Source organism: Chiloscyllium plagiosum, chromosome 36 (genome assembly GCF_004010195.1).
Source record: "Chiloscyllium plagiosum isolate BGI_BamShark_2017 chromosome 36, ASM401019v2, whole genome shotgun sequence".
Taxonomy (NCBI): Eukaryota; Metazoa; Chordata; class Chondrichthyes; order Orectolobiformes; family Hemiscylliidae; genus Chiloscyllium; species Chiloscyllium plagiosum.
In genome coordinates, this window is record NC_057745.1 from 28285253 (window position 1) to 28310313 (window position 25061).

The 25061-nt window shown below is 42.6% G+C and overlaps 1 protein-coding gene across 1 annotated transcript in view; it reads right to left on the reverse strand.

Annotated features, from left to right (window-relative positions):
* The window catches only part of bnc1 (basonuclin 1), a 122505-nt gene extending 110553 nt beyond the window's left edge, over positions 1-11952 (reverse strand). The window contains exon 1 of the mRNA XM_043677583.1: positions 11406-11952. Coding sequence (XP_043533518.1) covers positions 11406-11414 — 9 coding nt within the window. The 5' untranslated portion in view covers positions 11415-11952. The remainder of the gene's footprint in view (positions 1-11405) is intronic.
* Between the last annotated feature and the right edge of the window lie 13109 nt (positions 11953-25061).

Sequence of the window (25061 nt, forward strand, 5' to 3'; positions counted from 1 at the left end):
CTTTAGAGGGTCGTGGAAGAGGTTGAATGAAAACAATATTTTTTGTTCTCCTAGATATATTTAGCATCACTAGCAATATGGATATTTCATATGTTTGCGTACTGCATCAATATATACACAGAGACACCTTTTAAGACAGTGAATTCCTTAATAGCAAAATGAATTTGTAAAAATCTGATCCAAATCTGAAATGGCTACACTGGGCTCAAACTTTCATTCACCCTGTCCATGTCAGGAGGAAGGTCCAGGGGGAGTGGGGATTAAAAATTTTGGATGAGGACCTGATCCTGGGATTCTTGCCCACATTCCTGCCTTGTGGGATTTGAAGAACCCGGGATAAGGATGAGGACAATATACCTGCACACCCGTGCTTGCCTGCTCAAAGCTTTTCAGAGCCCCTGCTATTTTCATGGAGTCACATGCAATTTGATATGAAATTCACGCCATCTCTGAGAAGTTGCAAAGTATGAAGTAATCTGATCTGACACAGGAAGCAAAAAAAGAGCAGTCACCTGCTCCTGGAATTCTTTCGTGGACATGTTTCAAAAGACAAAAACAAAATTGTTCCTTTGGTTTAAATTGTGTAGGTGCTGTACTGTAAGTTAAATGTATTTTTACTGCATTGAATGAATATAGGGGTCTGGAATAAAAAGTCCATTTTGTATGTGTTGACATGCATGACATTAATTTTTGCAAATGAGAAAATGCTGCAGTACTTTCAATATTATACAAAACTGTGCTGAGAAACTCTCTTGTCATATTTTGACTGAGGTTTAAATGCCCAGAAATATTTAGGTTTGAACAACTGCAACTCAATTTTAACAATTCTATTGCTGACATTTCTAGAAATTGTTTTGATAGCTAGGGTTATTATGAATGCCTGGCTGAACTGATAAAGATCCAGTACCTTACCTCAGCAAAAGGTATGTGTTCACATTTTAATTGACTGTTTAAAGAGTTGACTAAAGGATTACCTGTCTTTGATCTTGCAGAGGATATGTGTTTGTTTTACAAAGTCACAGAGCCATGAAGTATGGAAACAGACTCTTTGGTCCAACCAGTCCACATTAACCATGTTCCCAAACTAAACTAGTCCTACCCATCTGCATTTGGCCCATATTCCTCCAAACCCTTCCTATTCATGAACTTATCCAATTATCTTTTAAATGTTATAACTGTACCTGCATCCACCACTATCTCTGGCAGTTCATTTCACATACAAACCACTCTTTGTATAAAATAGTTGCTTTTCGTGTTCTTTTTAAATCTTTCTCCTCTCTCCTTAATGATATGCCCCCTAGTCTTGAACTCCCCCACCCGAGGGAAAAAACCCTTGACATCCACTTTATCTGTGCCCCTCATAATTTTATAAACCTCAATAAGGTCACCCCTCAACCTTCTACACGCCACCGAAAAAGTCCCAGCTTTTCCAAACTATTTTTATTACTCAAACCCTCCATTCAGGGCAACATCCTGGTAAATCTTTTTTGAACTCACTTCAGGTTTTAATAATATCCTTCCCATAACAGGGCAACCAGAACCACACACAGTACTCCCAGAAGTGGCCTCACCAACATCCTGTACAACCTCAACGTGACATCCCAACTCCTACATCAACGAAGAGGATTTACGTTTCTTGAATGTGTTTTCGGAATGAAAGTTTATTTTCAGCACGAATGATTTAGAGTATTTTTCATGTCCTTTTCAATAATATCGTGAGGTCTGTCCACATACTGAGTGAGTGACTGGGAAGGATTCAAAGAGGGGGTAGGGGAATATGAAGGGTATGGGAGGTCTATAAGTGGGTTTGGTTCAGGGTGAGGGAATCAGTGTCTGACATTCACCAGTAAAACTGGGTCAACATCTCCGCAAACAGGAGAGAGTATTCCAGCCAGCCGGTTCACTACCTGCCTGTCTTGGTTGTTTCCTCAATCTCATTCTGTCCAGGAAGCCCTTCTAATCAAGATGTATCTGCCATGTTGGTAGGTTTCCTAACTTGGTCTTCTTAACTCCTTTACAGAAATAATGCTCCACTTGGTCCAAATGAGAGCTGAGGAACATCTTTAGTTCTGAGGAGATGGTTTAATCAGGCAGTACAGAGAAAAAAATATAGTATTTGATTATTCTTTTAGTTATTGATGTCATAGGATTGTTATGGGGGTGGGGCGAAGGAAACAATCCTGTTACAAAATATTGATTCACTGTATTCTAAAGACTGAACATTTTGGTTGCTCTTTTATTTTTTAAAGAAATTGCTTAAATTTCAAAAGGAGAAAGTTGTCTTTATTTAAATGCAGGCACAATCCAAATTATTTCTTCAAAGACACACATTCTCAGCCAGCTTCATCATCCGTGCAATCCAAAAGCTGATCAAATGGAAACCAAAGGAAGCTGTAACAATGGATCATTGGGCAATTGCAAGGCATAAACTGGACGTGATGTGGACTGCCACCAAAACTTCCAAAGGGCATTCTGTTCATTGTCTGATCAGTTAGATATTTGCAGCCAAGATGTCATTGGTAGCAACATGGGAGCAATAAAGCCCCCGTGTATCTAGTTTGTGGCCAGGATTAATTTTCTGAAATGTAACTAAAGACATCAAAGATAAAAAGGGACCCAAAGATGCCCAATGTTCCCGACAATCAGGCTTGGATATGGGAGCCTGAGTTCACATAATGGCTATATGCCATCTGGACTGGCTCTTTCTAGCCATGTTGTAACAATTTTAAAGTAATCATTTTGCAAGCCAGACATAAATTCCCATAAAAAATATTTAAATTTTAGCCATTATTGGTTTAAATAATGTTGAGCTTCAATCCATCACTGTGCATTTAACTCAAGAACCTTCTTGCATTCCTGAATTGTAGTCCATTTCTGACACTGTTTTATAGCATTGTCTTAAAGCTCTATAAAGCAACATCTAACATCTTCATATGAAAACTTCAGAAGAGGGCCTCAAAACAGTCAATTCTCTTAATCAGCCACCATGGTTATTTTTAACATAAAGCATCAACTGTACTATAGACTATCTTGTCTATTCTTTTGTTTCTGTTCCTCATTTCCATTTGTACGCAACTTATTGGAGTTTCTTGACCTGGTAACAGTCTGGGACTGAGAATACTCACTATCACAATTGATGTGGGGAGGATCTTACATATTCTCCAAGAAGCAGTGAAACAATGTGATTGAGGTTTGATGATCAATTTATTGGTCATAGTTACACCTGGGGTGTTTTAGCTCAGCAGAAAAGGTCTTGCCTGTTACCATGACTGGTTAAACCATTCATTTGCTTACAAGTCCAACTAGTAGCAGTAAGTAGGACCTCTTCAGAGTTGAGTTGATTTGATGATGACAATGGGTAACTGGAATCAATTTTTTAGTCTCGTTATCAGATTCTTAGGCCAGGCAGTTCTGAGGTACCCCAAGGTGCATTGATAATTGGATGGTCAAATTAATTGAACCTTGGAAGAGTAACTACAAAATCAGCTGCAGGTAACACCACAAACTAAATTTCTGCTGCTTAAGGTACTTCTGATGAATTGGACTTGAAATGTTCTGTGCTGGATACATACTTACGCAACTGGTTAAACCCACACACTTGGCACTCACTGTGTTGCAGTATGATAAGCCATTCCTAGTTTGCTGGGACAAGAGGAGTTATGTGAACTTTGTATCAGATATAACTAGACTGTACTTATCACTGCTTTCACAGGAGTGTGATTTAGAGATTGGGATTATCACATGTGTCAGATCTCTAGGTAGATACAAGTTAGCTGGTATTTAACACACTTAAGCAAGGAAAGGTTATTTAACACCAAAGCCCATTTTTCCTCCTGTGGATGAACTATAAGATGTTCCAGTGATGCAGATTGTTTCCATCACCCAGGCATGCTCCTGACCCAAAGCCATCCCCTGCTGGGCCCTGCACAGGCTTAAAAACGTGGCTTGAACATATTCCTGAAGCTTTCATCAGATCAGCTTCCAATCCCTGTCCAATTATAATACCTTTCCCTCAATCTCCAAATTGCCCCATGCAGTCTTGACCAACACATGCACAAGCAACAGAAACAGGGAAAACACCACTCTAATGTGGTTAACAAGGACTCTCTGTTTATAGACCGACTACAGTAACAGACCTATTGACCTCAAAATAGGGGGGTTCCAGAAAATCCTAGCTGCATGGTGAGGGCAAGACCTGGTTTCATCTTGTTGCTGTGTCTGAGGAATGTCACAATGCAAAGTAAATCCCCCCACCCTCCCAGCCTAACCTCTTCCGTGACATATCTATGGAGCCAATGCAAAGGGAACTTGAAGCTAATTATTCTCTCAAGTTAAAACCAACAGATAAATAACACCATAATAAATGTTATTATTGGAAATGTAGCACATCCCAGCCAATATTGCCAACACATTTTACATGAATTAAAGACATGCTCTAATATTGATTAATGCATTTATGTGCTTTCAGAAAAAGATAGTTCTCATGAGAAAACTTAAGTGCACGTAATGGGTTTCAAATGTTTACATGGTAAATATTTATTCAATTTGGCATTTAAATTTGCTCTGAAACCAAAGATTCTGGTTGCAGGTTGTAATATTAGCTTTTTTTTTGTAAAATTAGCTAATAATTGATTAACTCTGGTTGATATATGTTCATATTACTACCACCACAAATAAATCTGGGACTGACCCACACAAATAGTTTACAAAAGATAATTTGTTGTGTCTCATGCAGATGTACAAATACTGTGACAGCTGAGTAGTACACAATATGGTCATATGGTCAAGTCAATCAGCAGAGTGTTTTTAAAAAAGCTAGCTTTGTAAACATTGATAACAACTTGAATAAACCTTTACCTTGTCTGACAAACTACTTTAAGAGAATACTTCAGCAACTTGACAGCTAAACCACTCCAGCTGTCTCAGTGTTGACTTCAGTTGAAGACAATATTACCTCACAATTCAAACGAGAATGGTTGGAAGGTTTAGAATGGACAACAAAATTAAAGTTTCAAGTTTAAAAAACTGGGCTGTACATGCCAACTATTCACCTGATGTAATTCTGGGAACAGAGTGTTTAAAAATAACAGCAGCTCTGCACAAATTACAGAAGCTGATGCCAGCCTCAAATGTCAGGCCATGTAGCAATGACTTCATGTTAGATAGAAGCAGAATGGAGGGCAGAAAGGACTGGATTTAAAGTGAAGGTACAGAGTTTGGCTATAGACACCTTTTGACTTTTGGACCAGCAGCTAGGGTGCCATAACATTAACAGACAATCACAACACAGGTCCCCGACAAAACAAGGCAATGCAATTCCTGGTAGCATCTCCGAGAATCTAACCGACATGTCAAACTCTCAACTGATCAGTATCATTGAGAACCTGGCCAAGACAAAGCCTCAATAGGTGAAGAGGAACTGATCCTTACAGGTATATAACAGTATTATTAGAGTAGCTGGCAGTGTTAAATGTTACAAAACAAAGGGCATCAATATGCATCATTTGCCATTCACCAGATATTCTATAACCATTCAGAAAGTAGGGTGCCAATGGGTGATAGCATATAAAAGTCAAAGGCAGGTACTGGAAATAAAAGGGATGTTAATCCCAGTCCAATTCAGTGTCTTCGTGATTGTACAATACTGGGGGTAGAAATGTTCAATGAATTAGACGTAGTAATTGACCTAAGAACTAGCAGATAATTTGGAAAGATATACAAAGGAAAATACTGCAAATGAAGGGAAGACAAGCTCCAGTGAAAAATATAGTCATCACTTGATTGAGTTTTTTGAAGAAGTAACAAAGAAGATTGATGAGGACAGAGCTGTAGATGTGCTCTATATGGACTTCAGTAAGGCGTTCGACAAGGTTCCCCATGGGAGACTGATTAGCAAGGTTAGATCTCATGGAACACAGGGAGAACTAGCCATTTGGATACAGAACTGGCTCAAAGATAGAAGACGGAGGGTGGTGGTGGAGGATTGTTTTTCAGACTGGAGGCCTGTGACCAGTGGAGTGCCACAAGGATCAGTGCTGGGCCCTCTACTTTTTGTAATTTACATAAATGATTTGGATGCGAGCATAAGAGGTACAATTAGTAAGTTTGCAGATGACACCAAAATTGGAGGTGTAGTGGACAGCAAAGAGGGTTACCTCAGATTACAACAGGATCTGTTATTGGTCAGAGTATTGAGTACAGGAGTTGGGAGGTCATGTTGCAGCTGTACAGGACATTGGTTAGGCCACTGTTGGAATATTGCGTGCAATTCTGGTCTCCTTCCTATCGGAAAGAAGTTGTGAAACTTGAAAGGGTTCAGAAAAGATTTACAAGGATGTTGCGAGGGTTGGAGGATCTGAGCTACAGGGAGAGGCTGAACAGGCTGGGCCTGTTTTCCCTGGAGCGTTGGAGGCTGAGGGGTGACCTTATAGAGGTTTACAAAATTATGAGGGGCATGGATAGGATAAATAAACAAAGGGTTTGGGGACCAGAGCAGACGACAGCTTAAACAGAGTTGAGGGCTAATCTCATGTCAGCACCAGCTGTCACCTAATATGTCCTGGCCTTCCCACATTTTCCCCAGTATTGATGGGGGTTTTTATAACTTCTGTAGAATAAGGAGACAATATGAGACGCGTAGCATATTATTCCACACTGTAGTCCCCTGTAGTGAAGGGACTGGCCAGGTGCGTGGCAAGACTGTGCTACATGGACAGCCTGGGTGTATGAACATCTCAGCGTGTCCGGATAGATAATACTCCACTCTCAGCATATGTAGGTGTTAAACACTGGGAAATTGAAAGCAGCATCTGACTCCAGATGGACAGCATGGGAAGCTGTGTCACTACTGACAAACAAGGCAGTGCATATCATAAGTGATACTAAAGGTAATCCAGCAGGTGGAACAACATCCAAAGGGGAACCACAACGGTGGGAGACAAGATTAGACCATCAAGTAGAGAGAGGAATCTCAGATGAACCACTTGAGGATCCAGATTTGACCCTCTTATGCATTGGATCTAGAAGATTTATAAATAAGCATTTTCGGACAGTGGGGTGGGTATGATAACAACTTTAATAAATCTTTCCCTTATCTGACAAACTACTTCAAGAGAATACTTCAGCAACTTGACAGCTAAACCACTTCAGTTCCTTCATTTGAAGACAATATCACCTCACGATTCAAACAAGGATGACTGGAGAGTTTAGAATGGGTAGTGAAAGTTACAAAGCAAGTAAAGAAACTGGGCTCTACAGTCCAACAATTACCTGGAATAATTCAAGGAACAGAGTGCTTGCAAATAATAGTGGCTCTGCACAAATTATAGATGAAGCTGGTGCCAGCCTTGAATGTCAGGTCATGCAGAAACGAGGGCAGAAAGGACTGGATTTGAAGATTGCACCAAAACTAGTGGAATTATCTCCAATTAAAATAAGCTTTTCTCACATATAAATGAACCCACTGAGATAGTTCACCCATTTATATTAACTAAATGTTTGCTCAAATGATGTTTAATCCCTTTGTGTTGCTAGAAGATTTACAAAATAATTTCACGACATGCTCTGAAAAATTGAAGCTTTGATTCTAAGCAAAAACAAAGATTATTCAAAACAGAGCATCTCCAAACTTGACGATACCTAATAACAAGGTATATGTCATGATTATTTCAATAAGCCGACTATTGTATCTGTTTCCGAAGTAGCCAAATGTTGCAGATTAAGAAGGCTGCAAGGAGTTCAGGCATTACAATTAACTAGATACACAGCTTAAGTATCTATGATCTACATTAAACTGCAGATTGATGGCATGAGTGCCTTATATTCAGGAGTTTGCACATTCTCCGTGTCACGTAAGTTTGGGCAGCTTCAGTCACTGTGGGTCACAATCCCAAAACTGGTTGGGTATAGAGAATCTGAAAGCAGAGGTCTAAAAGCATAGCTGGTGACAGCATCCATGAGGATGGGTGGATGCCACATGGCAGTTGTAATGAGGTTTCAACCATGAGCTGGAGCTTAGCTATGTTATGGAACAGTTTGAACTCTACTCCTGAAGCAAACAGCTCAATCCAAGCTGTTCCGTGCTGTAGAAATTCTGCTACCTTAAATACAAAGTTATGAGAAAAATACCTGATGGCACTAGTATGGGCACATGAAGAACTGGGAAGGAAAAAAATCTCATTCAAGCCAAGCAGAAAAAAGCCCAGTCACTGACTACTATTAATCTTATTTATGTAGACCAGTGTCCAGTTTTGAGCAGGAAGACCTGTGCAAATTTCATTACAATCTTATCCCAACCATGTTCGGCAAAGTAAAATATGATCTAACTATTGGCCCCAGATGTAGGAAAGGAGATTTCACAGGACACGTTTGACAAGCATCGCAGTTCACCATAACTGGAGCAAGGTCACCCAGTTATTAAAATTAAAAGGAGCAATTTACGAAACAAAGAAACATAACCTTCCCTCAAATATAATGCATTTAAATTTGGTTTGCAAGATATTTTAAACTCCAGTAAGTGGCAGCTGAGGAACACTGTCAAATTTACCATAGGTCATAACAGGCAAGAACAAGTCAGTTAGTTAGGGCTATTTCACACAGGAGGATAGTTGTGTGTAAAGGGAACCGAAGCAACTCATACAGATAGGGAAAAGATACCTGTAAATGTAAATACTCAAACACTGTATAGGAGACTTGTCCAAACAGCAAGCTAAACTTGTAAAGGAAGTTCTGTCTCTAACCATAATAAATACCACACCAACAAATTTGGGACACATGTTTGGCCATACACAATATATTTCTATAGGCAAAAGTGAGGACTGCAGATGCTGGAGATTAGAGTCAAGAGTGTGGTGCCGGCAAAGCATAACAGGTCGGGCAGCATCCAAGGAGCAGGAGAATCGACGCTTTGGGCAAAAGCCCTTTGTCAGGGGTGAGGTTCACTCCTGATGAAGGTCTTTTGGCTGAAATGTCGATTTTCTTGCTCCTCGGATGCTGCCTGATCTGCTGTGCTTTTCCAGCACCACACTGTCGACTATATTCTGATACTCGACAAACATAGAATGACTCTACACTTCTTGTTTACTGTAACAAAATATAAACTTAAAATATAAATTGCCATTTACAGAGGAAAGGATTCAAAAGTATTTACTGGGAACTCTGGATTTTAAAATGAATAATAAGCACAGTACATGTCTCTCCATTTCAAGACTTGCACTCCCCACTGAAACTACTGGCATTTGACTCTGTGTCTAAATAGTTTCTTACAGGTCGTTATGAATATTCTTCAGATTATAAATAGTAGAGTTTACACATTGCGGTGAGACTGACAAAGAAATGGAACTGATTCCAAATTATTTGCATCTTTTTAATACTCTCTATATTCACTTAAGACATCATTAGTCTCCTGTTCTGCGCATCAGAACTTTAATGCAGCTATTTAAATTTTACTAGGGCAATAATTGACATTTTTAGTTGCAGCTGATTGGAGAAACTACACTAAGTATTTCATTCTTTCATAAGACTTGCAGTCTGTTTAAAATAAGTGTGATCCTGGTTCGAACTGGAATCTATGGCCCACTTCAGTCAACAGCTTGTGTGTTAGCCTTTGATATTCAGCCATTCATCAGTTAACATTTTTTGGCATATTGATAATTCAGAAAGGGGAAAGAAATCAAATGCATCTTAGGAAACATTTGATTTGTGAACCCTTTTATTTTAACCTATACTGTTAAAGATGCATTTTATGGATTTGAATTTAAAAAAACCTCATTTCAGCTTCATCCCTGGCATTAATGCCTTGAATAAGTTACCTATCTATGCAAAATTGATTCCAAGTTGGACTAAGTTGTTTATGCCACTTGAATTGCAGATTGATCTTGGGATAAATGTACTGTGGACATCAATACTTGGGACATTCTAATTCAATCTGTCTTAATGTAGCTTATGCACAGCAATATTCAATTGTTCCAGTATCACAATTTCGAACTCGCTAACTGCCTTACAAAATACAAGTACAGAAAACTACAGAACTGCACCACCCCAAGTATTAAAAGCGACTAAGCCACAGCAACTCTCACCATCAGAAAATTCCCGGCAACAAAGTGGACAATAACATACACCCACAGGGCTTCTTCCATCCAAACTTTCAGAAACAACAGGAATAACACATTTTGGCATAGCGAAGATCCATTCATTTAAGCAGGCCATAAAACAATGCATATTAAACTGAATTAGAACTGCAGGTACAACAGACGCATCTGTTTTGACTGAACAGATGGCAATTCATAGTTTGTGTATAAAGAGGTTTAACTCCTGGATCCCAGTTTGGGAATTTTTTATGTTAAAAAAAGAGGTGGGTGGGGGGAACAATAAAAAGCTTTTCAACTCAACTAAAACTTCACCTGCCAACCAGGAATGTGTCACTCTATTCAACTTTAGGAATTGAGGAGTGTAATGGCAGTTAAGTGTGGATGGTTAATCTGATAATTTAATTGGTAAATGCTGGTTTAGAGGGTGTGATTCTTAGACCAAGAGAGTAAAAGGAAATGAAACACACTGAGAATAAAGTGATTACCTCAGGTAACGAAAAACTGAGATAGTTGCACAGGATCAAAGCCCTTTGTAAATTCACTGCAGAATCAATGTACCTAACAGCAAGTTGTCACCTGCACACTGCAGACAGCTTGCCTCTGCCACTATGGGGTTTGAAAGCTAACACCCAGGAACAGGCAATCACACTGTGGCAATGTTGTGGTCACAAAGCTAAGTACGAAATGAGAAAAACATGTTACTACACTGCACATCAGAAAGTTTAGCTGAGAGCTATGTGCTGATTAATATCAGACCCCCCCCCCCCCCCCCCCCCCACCTCTTCCCAGCCTCTTGATGATCTTGTCACATCTGGCTGACAAATCCTTACAAGCTCATCCAAAACGCGCTGTGCTGCAGGACAGGCTGAAGGAGTTGGAGGCAGCGAGCACACTCGAGATTATGGAACTAATGAAGCTGACTGCTTCAGCAATCTGAGAGAAAGAAACACACATACAGACACAGACACAAAGAAAACACATCCTGCCCCAAGGATTGTCGACATAATTTACAAACAATAAAGTCAGGACGTGCAGCTAATTAGCTTCACTGGAAACGCAGATCGTTTCCAGCTCAGAGACAAGGCAGCAATTCTCGATGACACTGCCCACCCCTTAGATTTGTTTCGTCCCTCGGAATTCACTCCGTCCGGCACATTTCCCGGCACTGAATGACCTGATGTCCAGATACCTTCCACACTGACGCGAATTTACATGAAGTTCTTTGAAAAGATCAAATCGAAACTTTCAGTGCCTCCCCCGATGCTGCTGCAGGCAGTTAGTTAAAAACCAAAGAAACAAAATAAATAAAGCCCTCACCTCAGACATTGTCAGCACTGACCGGTCCGCACCGTTACCCTGCACTTTGCCATTCCTCGCCCGTCCAGAAAGATTCGCATCAGGTCCTGTCTGCAACAGCCAGCGTGTCTGAATCCCAGTTTTTTTTGGGTTGTGGTTCCAACACTGGCTGCACAGGAGATCCTCCCACTCGGTGTTCCTCGGGAGTTTTTTTTTTCGTTGTGTGTTTGAAGGGAAGGGGAGTGGGTGGGAGAGGGGAGGGAGACTATAATTCGCTGTCTACCTCAGTGGCCCAGGCTGGTGTGTTCTGACCCTGCTCCCGGAGTCACAGGGCAGTCCCTCTGCTCTCTCGGGCCCTGACACTTACCTTTCGCACAGATTTGATCAAAAGGAATTACAAGAGGGCTGCCTCGGCATCCCAATGAAATGCAGTCAGAACGGATTGTACCTCAGCCCTGTCGACTGGAATGACACATCAATGCAACTACTTATATAAAAAAAACCCACTGAAACAGATACCATTGATTCATTGCTGCATTATTCCAGACTGCCTAAGAACTTTTTTTAAAAAAATGATACATTTTATTAGGTGAACTTTTTAGAAAGTAAAACATAGAGATAAGTTAAATATTTGGACTATTTCATTCTAGGAATGCAGGGGGATAAAACAGACTGATGAAATGAAAAAAAAAGTCATTTATCATGCACAGTCTGTGCCAGGCATAGGGAGATGTGCCAGGGGTAATGATGGATTAGTGAGTCTTGCCTGTGCTGTACGGACAGAGTAAAAGATTTACAGGCCATATGTAGCACAGGTGAAGGTTTTAACGACCATTAACGTCAGGATGAATGCATAGGCATGCAACGATAGTGCCGCACAGAAAGTCTGTTTAGCACTGACCTCAGCAACGTCAGCTTATCTGACTTACTCGTCAGTGTCAGGATCTGACATTTCTCTGTAAATACAAACAGGTCTGAGACGAATAGATCGAACAGCAAACTAGTCACTGACTCTTGGGGTGTGTTAGCGTGTCCCTGCTTTCAGAAGATCGTGTGTATACAGCGGAGAGAGCACACACATGCTCTATGTGTTTGGTTTGGATTCTGTCGCCCTGTATAGAACTAATCTCTTAGAAGGAACGGGTGAAGCGGCAGTGGGATGGAAGCTGCGTTTTCTCAACCTCCGTTTGAAGTTGGATAACGGTAGCTGAGTTTACCTCCTGCACATAAAGTCAACCCCCTTCCAAGCTCCCTAGCCGACACCTCACTCAAGTTGGTTCTGGGTGAGTGAATGGCAGCCTCTCAAAGCAACTTTCTTTTTAATTAAACTGGATCACCAAACACATCTTTTTACAATCTGAGACTGTCCAAAAATGATTCAAAGCCAATGAAAGTACTCTTAAAGTGTAGTCACTGTTAATGTGGGAAATATGGCAACCAATTTGCACATAGCAAACTCTCAGGGGCATAAAATGAACATGCACATAACATGGGGTGGCATGGTGGCTCAGTGGTTAGCACTACTGCCTCACAGCGCCAGGGACCTGGGTACAATATCAGCCTCAGGTAACTGCGCGGAGTTTGCACATTCTCCCTATGTCTGTGTTGGTCTCCTCCCATGACCAACCTGTGCAGGTTAGGTGGATTGTTCATGCTAAATTGCCCACAGTGTCCAGTGATGCGTAGGTCAGATGGATTAGCCATTAGCTAATGGTCGGGGAGTGGGTCTGGGTGGGATGCTTTTTGGAGGGTTAGTGTATATTCAAGTGGCCAAATGGCCTGCTCCTCCACTGGAGGTTTTCTGATTCTGTATAAGTGACAATCATTAGGTCATCATTTAGCAATTCCGGTTGATGCATAAAGACAACAGAGAGCATGCCCATTTCTTTTCTTGCTCCCTGCTCCACAGGACTTTTTTTACGTTCACTTGATAGAACAGGTTAAGTATTGAAAAGCAGCGCTTCAACAATGCAACACTCCCTTGGTACTGTAATGGAGGCTGGATTATGTACTGGATCACTGGATGGAGCTACATCCCTCTTGACTCAGCCACGAGTGTGACTCACTGAATCAAGGCTAACACATACATTCATGTGCATTGATATGAACTGCATGTTTGCCACACTTCAAATGTCTCATACACAAACACACAAAAAAATTGTTTGTTTTTCTAATCTTGAAAACTGATCTCGTCTCAAAGTCAGAATTCATGACATTAAAAGCAGCTGCAATTCTACCAACATAAATTTGGAATTAAAAGCTAGTTAAATGGTAACCATGAAATTATCATTGATTGTTGTAAAACTCATCTATTTCACTAATGTCCTTTATATAAGGAAATCTGCCAATCATATCTGACTTGACCCGTCCTACATGTGACTCCAGACCCACAGTAATACGACGGACTCTCAACTGTCCTCTGAAATGGCAGAGTAAATCATTCAGCTGGATCAAGCCCTTATGAAGTCTAAAAAGATTGAAACTAAATGGACCACACAGCACCAAAACTGGAAAATACTACAACACTTATCCTGTGTGGACTGCAGTTGTTCAGAATGGCAAACCACCTTCTCGTGGGCAAATTAGAATAAGCCATACATGCTGCCCTGGGTAGTGATTGCCCCATCCCATGAATCAATACTTTAAAAAAAACTCATTAGCAAACAAGCTCAAAATTGTTGCTGGATGCACATATTCAGACTGAACCATATACCACAAAGAGTGACATACCTCCTAGACACATGCCAGATTGAATACAGCTGCACCTTAGCAGCCAAGCATCACAGGTTACTCATTGGCAATGTGAAAGAAAATTAACAAGCAAATTAAATTGGAGTCATGTCATATAGACTCGAAAGATTAATTGTCTAGGGCCTGTTAGCCAATCTCAACTCACACTGTGGCAACAAAGATTTGCGTTCATGTCATATTTTTCATAACCTCAAGACATCTGAAATCACCTTACAGCTAATGACATACTTTTGAAATGCAGTCACTTTTGAATTGTGAGATGCATCGCAGTCAGTTTGCGCACAGGAAGTTCTCATAAACAAGAATGTGATGACTCGATAATCTTTTTTAAAAATTGATAAGCATTAGCCAGGACCCCTGTGAGATGTCTGTTGGTGTTTTGCAAAATAGTGCCTTGGAAGTTTTATGACCCCCCTTGGGGGCCAGTCAGGGGCACATCTCATCTGGTATTGTAGCACTTCCTCAATAACGCACTTGAGGGTCAACTCAGATGAGATGCTCAAGTCTCAAATGACTCAGACAGCATGACCACCTGAGCTGACACCTTACAGTTGACGCCATTGTCTTAAAGAGGTCCTGATGATCTATCCAGGTTAATTCCTTCTCCTGACTGCTGTCTGTTGAAGCCTGGTGCAAAAACATGGGGTGACCGGTGAGTATATAAATAGACCTGACTGCAATTGACATGCTGGTCTCATTTTCAGGGCTCATTGAGAACAAAGAATAGTACAGGCCCTTCAGCCCTTGATGTTGTGCTGACCTTTTATCCTACTCTAAGATCAAACTATCTTTCATGTGCCTATCCAAGAGCTGCTTACATTTCCTTCCAGTAAATGACTTTACTACTACTGATGGCAGTGCATTCCACGCACCCACCATTCTCTGTGTAAAGAACCTCCCTCTGACATCTCCCCTAAACCTTCCTCCAATCACCTTAAAATTATGCCCCCTCATGATAGCCATTTGCACCCTGGGAAAAAGTATCTGACTATCCATTCTATCCATGCCTCACACCATCTTGTACACCTCTATCACTTGGCCACTTGGTGCGAGTTACTGTCGTAGGAACGGAGAAACATAGAAGATCAGAGCAGGAGTAGGCCATTCAGCCATTTGAGCCTGCTACCCCATTCAATATGATCATGGCTGATCAGCCAACTCAGTACCTTGGTCCCCTTCCCACTTTCTCCCCACACCCAAAGACCCCTTCAGCCCTAAGAATCGTACCTAACTCCATCTTGAAAACATTCAATGGTTTGACCTTAGCCACTATCTGGGACAGAGAACTCCACAGGCTTACCACTCTCCATCTCAGTCCTGAATGGCCTACACTGTATGCCTGGCATGTGATCCCTGGTTCTGGACTCTCTAGTCATCGCCAACAACCCTCCCGCATTTACCCTGTCTAGTCTTGTTCGAAGTTTGTAGGTTTTTATCAGATTGCCTCCATTCTTCCTTGGGTTAACAGTTTCAGTATTAGCTACAAACTCCTGTCAGTGCAGTGTGACGGGGTCTACTAACTGCCTAGAACTCAAAATCAGATTGGTAGCTGCAGGCGAAGTGCTTCCCAATGCCTTGCATTTATGAGAAAACCCGTTCTTCAGCACAGTTCCACAGGTTGCAGACCTGCCGAGAGCTTCAGTGCATTTCAAAACACTAAACAAACCCAATAGAAAGACCTTCACTATTTTTAGGAACCAAAAAAACTTCACAAAAAGCTCAACTCTGAGTTAATGCGGGTGTAAGCTTGGTGTGGGAAGTAAAGGGTTAACAGAGTTCGTAGTGCTAAATAAAAGCAAAATATCACTGATGCTGGTAATCTGAAATAAAATCAGAAAATTCTGGAAAAAACTCAGCAGGTCTGACATATGACTCTTCAGAACCATGATTTTCCTCATTCATGGTGTTCAAGTTATATTTATCTCTGGTTACTGGAGTTTAGAGCAATTAAGTTGCTCTTCTCTCTCTTTATTGTATACCGGAAAAAGAAGTGATTATAGAAGGGTTGCAAAATATAATTATAGGAAGAGGTACAAAACGTGATCAAATGGGGAGACACTGCCTGCTGAAACTGTTGTATCACCTGGAAATGCAATCACCTTTGAATTGTGGGACACTTGGAACTAAAGTTTGCAAAATATTTCTCTTCATTGAAGAGTCTTCCCCGCAGATACTTGAGTAAACTTTGATATTCTATATATCTTTACCTCCCAGGTGAAGCTTGAAATCCCCAAACAATGCTCAAAGAAAGAACTATTTTGATAACACTTAGCGTCACAGAATTCAACTGAATTTAATCATAGGTCAAAAGCCGGCCTAAGACATTCAATTGCCATTCACCCTCCATCCTATCCTTTCAACATCTACTTGTAATGCAACAGTCAAATGCACACGGCAAAATACAGAGCGATCATATTTTGGTTGAAAGAGAGTTAAAATACAGTGAGGTTCGACAGTCTGCTTCTCTGCACTGCACCTACAGGTTGAAGGAAATCCCAGCTGTGATAAAGTCAATATAGTGAACTGCATGCTGAGCAAGACAATTATCAGTGGATGGGAATCTGTTGGAACACAGACCGAGATATCACATGGTAACTGTAACTAGCAGAATTTGTTGGGTTTTGGTGGTCACTCGATCCAGGCCATGAGGAGTATTGACTGAAATGCTTTTGCTGTGTTTTTAAAGGCGAGGAGTTGAACATGAGCTGAACGTGCTGATTCAATGAAGTGCATCTGAGATACAGCAGCTAGTTCATTTGGTCATGAAGTTGTCTGCAATGGAAAAAAAATAATCAATGCCTTTCATTTTGACAGCTCCTCAAGGGGCAACTGGTACAGTCAAGGGTAATGAGTACAACAGAATAGGCCATAAAAAGGAAAACTCCAAGGTGCACCAGGTTGAAGCTTAATAATTCTCATCACGTAATGTTTTTTGGTTTGTGAGGTTCTGCGCTGTGCTATATTCTCGAAGAAGAGCAAGTACCCACCACACTAGGGGACAGCTAGCTCACCTGATGTGGTCCAATTCAGGAAATCATAAACTAAGCTCCAATAATAAACTCGCTCTGTTGTAATAATAAGCCCCTAACACAAGACAAAAGGATTTCACCGGAGCTTATGTTATGGAACAGCAAAAAAACAAGTCAGTTCAGAAAGCTGGTGCAGTGTTTGTTATTTCTTGTCAAATATGTCAGAAATCATGGGGCCAACTTGCACTCAGATGCACAGCTCATGTTCTTTTTACACTGTGCATCAATACAAAAATGTGACTGGTTACACAAAGCAGTTCAGAATCGAGGGGACGGGAAGGGAAAAGGAAGTAAAACAAATGAAATTGGTGATTAATTGACATTCTGTGTCCAAATCTGCCACCTTTTTTCTCCCTGACAAGCGCAATACATGCACAGTATCCTTCTGGCTGCCAGTCGGGAAATAAATAACTTAGACTGCAATTCAATCGATGTTGACAATGATGTCCCATCAATACCTCATTCCCAACACTCTTTTTTTAAAAAAGAAATGTTTCTCCACCAAACTCAGGAAATGAAACAAAACAGGAGAGGAGGCCAGTGAGTGCAGTACATTCCCCAGTCAATCCTCCTACTGCAAAAGCAAAACATCTGAAAGACTGAGGGTCAACGGTGCATCGATGTGTTGCGAAAAGGAGAGGGGGATGGGGAGAAAGGATAAGATATGCCTACAGCACAAACAACTTCATGACAGTATCCCATTCTCCCAGCTAAAGGAGTGGTGCCTCTTTTGAAAAGTCAGTGCAAGAAGCAAAACACAAGTAAATTCCACCTTCTTAATTGTTTGTGCGAATTGTAAATGCGTGGGACAAATGGACCTTTTTTTGGCATCATGTTTCTTTGGGTGGATTGTCACCATGAGGCCTAGCGAGATTTCTCATTGTATCTTTCCAAACTGGCCTCATTAGCCACCTACTCCATGCCTATGGTGACTCTCACATCCATTTCTGACCTTATCTTACCACATAACATTACCAGGACAGCTTGCCACTCGGTGTTATTCACTGAAAGACAGACCTTCTTTGTACCCAGAGTCCAGATTAGAGTGGTGCTGGAAAAACACAGCAGGTCAGGCAGCATCCGAGGAGCAGGAAAATCGACGTTTTGGGCAAAAGCCCTTCATCAGGAATGAGCTTTTGCCTGAAACGTCGATTTTCCTGCTCCTCAGATGCTGTCTGACCTGCTGTGCTTTTCCAACACCACTCTAATCTAGACTCTGATCTCCAGCAGCTGCAGTCCTCACTTTTGCCTAGCGTCTTTGTACCTAAGCCATCTGTAACAGCCCATTGTGCACCTGGAAAGCACTGTCAGTCCAGAGCTGCCCTGCACAGTTCCTGATAATTGACACACACACAGCAGGCAGGCGGATGGCAACCTAGAGATCCTGCTGGATTGGGAGATATAAATGCAGCTCTTCATCATTACCCAAGACCCAGCCTTGGAGGCCACGATGCCAGAACCTTGTCAGTCTGCTCAGAGGTTGCCACAGATATCAGTGGGGTTCCAGCTGTCTGGAGGAATCTGCATCATTGTGGGAAGGAGGACAATGATCTTCACTCACTTGTGTAAATGCCAACACCTTCAGACTGATGTCTCACTCTCACTCTCCTCTGTTCTCCTGTAAGCAACTCTCACCAAGGCTGATACTCTACTAATCGCCCTAGCACCTGCCTCACTGGCTGTTGCCCATCCCAAACTCTATAGCCCTTAACCCCCCTGTGTGCCCTCCGCAGTGCCCACGTACTCAACTCTCAGGTGGACACCTCTCCACCTGAAACTAAAGTAACAGCTGTGCCATCCACCTTGGACTCCCTTAATACGTGCCAGCCTCTCATTGAAGGACATAAAGAGCCTCCAAATTGTCAGAAAGAGCAAAGACGGCTGGTGGGCTGCCTAACAATTGCCTCTTCACCCTTTCTGTAGAGAGCATTCTGACAGTAAGTGCCAATACTTGGACCCTCTGATACCCGGGCTAGTATCAGACTCACTCCACTGGAGCTCCATGAGTGAATGCTATCACACCACACCCTTCCCCAACCCCACGTCTTGATTGCGGTCTGCTGATAGTCATGACCAGCTTCCTACCCACCTTTGTGACTGAACTAAATGGTTAGGCAAGACACTGGTATTATGTGGTAGCCCTGGCTGAGGGAGTGAAGGGTATAAAGGCAAGGCAAGGCAGGAATGCTGTCAATGTCTAGCTGGACTCAGAACAAGTGAGTGCTATTGCAATTGGTGAAGAACCCAGACATTCAGTCTATGGGCCAGTTCATTGATGTGTGTCCCTGAGTGCACTCTGTCTTTGCTGAAGAAGCACAATGGCAGCCACCAGTTCAGACTGAAGTATAGAAGTGCAGAGGTGTCCAGTGAGTGCATCGGAGATGGGCCATGAGGTTAGCGTGTGTTGAGCCAATATCTGTGGATATGGGGTGTGTGTGTGTGTGACCAGTACCATGAGTGCGCTCTGATGTACTGGTGACCATGGAGTGTGCCCTGAGATACCGGTGACCATGGAGTGTGCCCTCAGATATTTGTGACCATGGAGTGTGCCCTGAGATACTGGTGTCCATGGAGTGTGCCCTGAAATACTGGAGACCATGGACTGTGCCCTGAAATACTGGAGACCATGGACTGTGCCCTGAGATACTGGTGTCCATGGAGTGTGCCCTGATATACTGGTCTCCATGGTGTGTGCCCTGAGATGTTGGTGATCATGGAGCACGCCCAGAGGTATTGATGCCCATGGAGTGTGCCCTGAGATATTGGTGACCATGGAGAGTGCCTTGAGATACTGGTCTCCTTGGAGTGTGTGCAGAGATACTGGTGTCCATGGAGTTTGCCCCGAGATACTGGTGTCCATGGGGTGTGCCTGGAGATACCGGTGACAATGGAGCTTGCCCGGAGATACTGGTCTTCATGGAGTGTGCCTGGAGATACTGGTGTCCATGGAGTGTGCCCTGAGATACTGGTGTCCATGGAGTGTGCCCTGAGATACTGATGTCCTTCGGGTGTGTCTGGAGATACTGGTGATGCTGGTGTCCATGGAGTGTGCCCGGAGATACTGGTGTCCATGGATTGTGCCCTGAGATACTGGTGTCCATCGGGTGCCTGGAGATACCGGTGATGCTGGTGTCCATGGAGTATGCCCGGAGATACTGGTGTCCATGGAGTGTGCCCTGAGATACTGGTGTCCATGGAGAGTTCCCTGAGATATGGTGTCTATAGAGAGTGCCTTGAGATATTGGTGTCCATGGATTGTGGCCTGAGATATTGGTCACCATGGAGTGTGCCCTGAGATACTGGTGTCCATGGAGTGTGCCTTGAGATACTGGTGTCCATGGAGTGTGCCCTGAGATACTGGTGTCCATGGAGCGTGCCCCGAGCTATTGGTGTCCATAGAGTGTGCCCTGAGATGTGGATGTCCATGGAATGTACCCTGAGATATTGGCTACCATAGAGTGTGCCCTGAGATACTGGTGTCCATGGAGTGTGCCGGAGATACTGGTCTCCATGAAGATTTGTCTGAGATATTGGTGTCCATGGAGTGTGCCCTGAGATATTGGTGAACATGGAGAGTGTCTTGAGATACTGGTGTCCTTGGAGTGTGGCCTGTGATATTCGTCACCATGGAGTTTGCCCTGAGATACTGGTGTCCATGGAGTTTGCCCTGAGATACTGGTGTCCATGGAGCGTGCCCGAGCTATTGGTGTCCATGGAGTGTGCCCTGAGGTACTGGTGTCCATGGAGTATGTCCTGAGATATTGGTGCCCATGAAGTGTTCCCTGAGATATTGGTGACCATGGAGTGTGCCCTGAGATATTGGTGACCATGGAGTGTGCCCTGAGATATTGATGACCATGGAGTGTGCCCTGAGATGCTGGTGTCCATGGAGTGTGCAATGAGATACTAGTGACTGTGGAGTGTGCCCTGTGATACTGGTGACCACGAAGTGTGTCCTGAGATACTGGTGACCATGGGGTGTGCAATGAGATACTGGTGACCGTGGAGTGTGCCCTGAGATATCAGTGTCCATGGGGTGTGCCCTGAGATACTGGTGTCCATGGAGTGTACCCTGAGATACTGGTGACCGTGGAGCGTACCCTGAGATATTGGTGTCCATTGAGTGTGCCCTGAGATGTTGCTGCCCAGTATCAAGCATTGAGATTCATGAGAGCGAGCAGTGTGCTGAAGTCACTGGGTACTTCTTCTGGTTTTCATGTCAAGGTTTCTCCGCATCAAATGTCTTCAACTAATTTGTTAAGATGGAAAGTTGAATATTAATCGCTGATTTGGTCTGTCAACAAGCAATAATCCTCCTTTAACTAGTAACTTGCTATTGTCTGTTGAGAATCTCACCTCACCAATTGTCAAAATCATGAAAACAAGGAGAGAGATGTTCCCGATGCTGAAGTAGGTTTCATTGGAATTCTTGCAAGATTCTGCTACAGATCTTGGTGTAATTTTTAAATTTTTATTTGTTTGATAAGGCTGTCAGTGGCTGGGTTAGCATTTATTCTCCATTCCCAATTACCCAGAGAGTGCTTAAGAATCAGTCACGTTGCTGTGTGTCTGGAGTCACGTTTAGGCCAGACCAGATAAGGAAGGCAGATTTTATTCCCTGAAGGACATTGGTGAAGCAGGTGGGTTTTTAACAATAATCAACACTGGTCACAGACTCATTACACAGAGTAATAGCTCAGGTCTCTGGCTTACTGGTTCAGTGACAATATCACGACACTACCCCCCCCCCCAGGCAGATAAAGGGGATATTCATGTGTTTCTGCCCAACCCCAGCGCATGGAGAACACAGAAAACATGATGAACAGCCTCAGGAATTGACCTCAAATCTCACCTGCCGTTTAATCAGAACTTGCTGATCTTTGCTCTCTCTATTTTCTTGCATTAACTCTGTTAACGCTCCAAAACCCGATTGATTTCAGCTATAAATATATCAACAATTGAACACCTAGTGTCCCCTATGGTAGAAAATATGAAAAATTCACCATGTTTTGAACAGAGAAATTTCACCTTAGCTCAGTCCTGAAACAGCCAACTCTGGAAAAAGGTAGTATGTGTTAAGATAACTGAGTGATGCCTGGCTGCCCAGCCAATCATTGAAATGGAAGGAAAATTCTGTTTGTTCCTTGAATCTACATTACCCTCCAAGTCCCTCTGTAGATGTTCATGCGAATAATTCAATACAACCTGAGGCAGGAATAAAACATGCAAATCTATACACAATACCAAAGCTTACATGTTTATAAATTCAGAGGATCAGTTCCCAAAACTGCTTACTCTGTTCTCAGCCTGTAAAACAATTCTACATGCAACATGGTTCAGTATTGTGGAAACAGCAATCCAAGACATTACTGAGTGGTCAATTCAATTAATCTTAACTAATTTCATGTCAGGATCTACATTAATGAACTGCATTTGTAAGCCATCCCAGTAAAAGGATAATGACAAGCATTTTTGTCTGTTGCGTTTTCCATCATCATGAGCTGTGGGATTAACCTGATGTTCGAGAGGAATTCAGTCAATTTAGATCCAAACACAACAAAGAGAGAGATGTAAGTGAAAGTGAGGACTGCAGATGCTGGAGATTAGAGTCGAGAGTGTGGTGATGGAAAAGCACAGCAGGTCAAGCAGCATCCAAGGAGCAGGAAAATCGACATTTCGGGCAAAAGCCCTTCATCAGGAATGTCCTTCATCAGGAAGAGAGAAATGTCTTTTGTTTGTCTAGTTGATGTCAAATACACAGTGATGAATTATCACACAACCTTCCAACCATTGAAGTAATTCCATTTGGGCATAGCCAATTATTGCAGCACAAACTAATCTGTCATTTGTTACACCCAACCACTGCCATTACCCAAGCACACTTTCACTGCCATGTTCCTGTCAGAGGTGCAGGTAACGGAGTGACACATTGTGCAAAAAATAGCTAAATGCGCTCTGAATCCAGCTCTTCCATGTATTGCGTGGTCTTCCTCATGACAGTCAGATACACCACACTGTGGTTATGATTCTAATGTGAAATCACATGGGACTCTCAGTCATTACATTGCCTGAGCTGGGCTCTCAGTTTACTGTCTGTCATTCACGCAGACGTCACTTGGCTGGTGGTGAGAAGGGCACTGCCTGTGAGATCGTACACGTCCACTTGATCTGTCTGCTCCACCACGCACTGCCCTCGAAACAGCTAAGGGTGGGGGGTGAGACTGTCACACATTTCCTTCTGGAATGTGCCTTTGCAAAGGAAGTCTGGAGAAAGATGCAGTGGTTCTTGTCAAGGTTGGTCCTGAGCAGCTCCGTGATGCAGGACTCTGTGTTCTGTGCTCTGTGGTCTGTTCCCTGGGATGCACACCGAGTTGCAAAGGAAATCTGGAGAAAGATGCAGTGGTTCTTGTCAAGGTTGGTCCTGAGCAGCTCCGTGATGCAGGACTCTGTGTTCTGTGGTCTGTTCCCTGGGATGCACACCGAGACAAACACTGACAATGTCTGGAGAATCATCAACTCAGTGAAAGGCGCCCTTTGGTCTGCCCAAAACTTGTTGGTCTTCCAAAGCAAGGAGTTGACTTCGACTGAGTGTTGCAGACTGGCACATTCCTACGTCTAGGACGACGTGCTGAGGGCTGCACTAAAGCAAGGCACTATGGGTACAGAGCACTGTCTGAGGTCTTCCTGCCAAAGGCAAATGGAGGTCTGTTCAGTTATCAGACCCTCTTAGTGCCTCACAAGTATGTAAATATTGACTTGTACAAGTAAGAGATGCCTTAGGTTTGTTTGGACAGAGTTATCTCCACTTGATTATGTATATAAAAAGATTTTTTCATGAATGAAAGTACATTCTAAAATTTAAAAACAGTTGTTCACACAGAAATGAGTCATTTTGGGAGCCATCTGAGCTCATGAACCACCAATACTGATTGCAGTTCCCAAAGTTAGTATCCTCTGATATTACATCAACACCACAACCACAGGCACGGCAAGGTAAATATCAAATTCAGCAAACAATGTAGAGGGCTTGCTTGGATCAGAGGTTACAAAAGCACAAACAAAAGCAGCAATCGCTGCATCAACACCGCAGGTCTGGTAGCATCTGTGGAGAGGAAGCAGAATTAACATTTTGGGTCAAGTGACCCTTCTTCAGAACTCTCCAGTGATGCTGCCAGACCTGCTGACACTTTCCAGAAATTTCTGTTTTCGTTTCTGATTTCCAGCGTCTGCAGTTCTTTGGTTTGTTTTGTAGAATCTAACACAGTGGGCTCCCTGCATCCAACATCAACAGTATCCACCACATTAGTGGCTGCAGTGGTTCAAGACGATGACCTTCCCACTACTTTCTCAAGGAAATCAGGGACGGCGAATCATTTCTGTGTTGCTGACCTCACCCATATTTTGAGAACAAACAAAATTAATTGTGCTGACCCAATAGTCTCATTTTAAAGCTGACTCAGTTGGAAAGTAGGAGCAGTAGTCGGTCAATCATCCCTTCAAGCCTGTTCCACCATTCAATACGATCATACCTGATCCTCTATCTCAATGTCATATTCCCACTTTCTCCCCAGTGACTTGACCTCAACAGCATTCTGTGGTAGAAAATTCCACAGATTCATTACCTTCTGAGTGAAGAAATTTTCCCAAAAGGGTCAGTCCTGTATCCTGATACTTTGGTTCCTGATTGTAGACTCCTCAACCAGGGAGAACATCTCCTTGCATCTAGTCTACCTGGCTCTTCTAGAATTTGATGGGTTTTATTTAGATCCTACCTCATCCTTCTACTATAGTGAATACAGGCCCAATCAAACCCAATTGCCCCTCACTGAGGATTCCTGTCATCCCTGATTACAGCCGAGTGAACCTCTGCTACTTTCCTTCTATATGCTATCTTAGA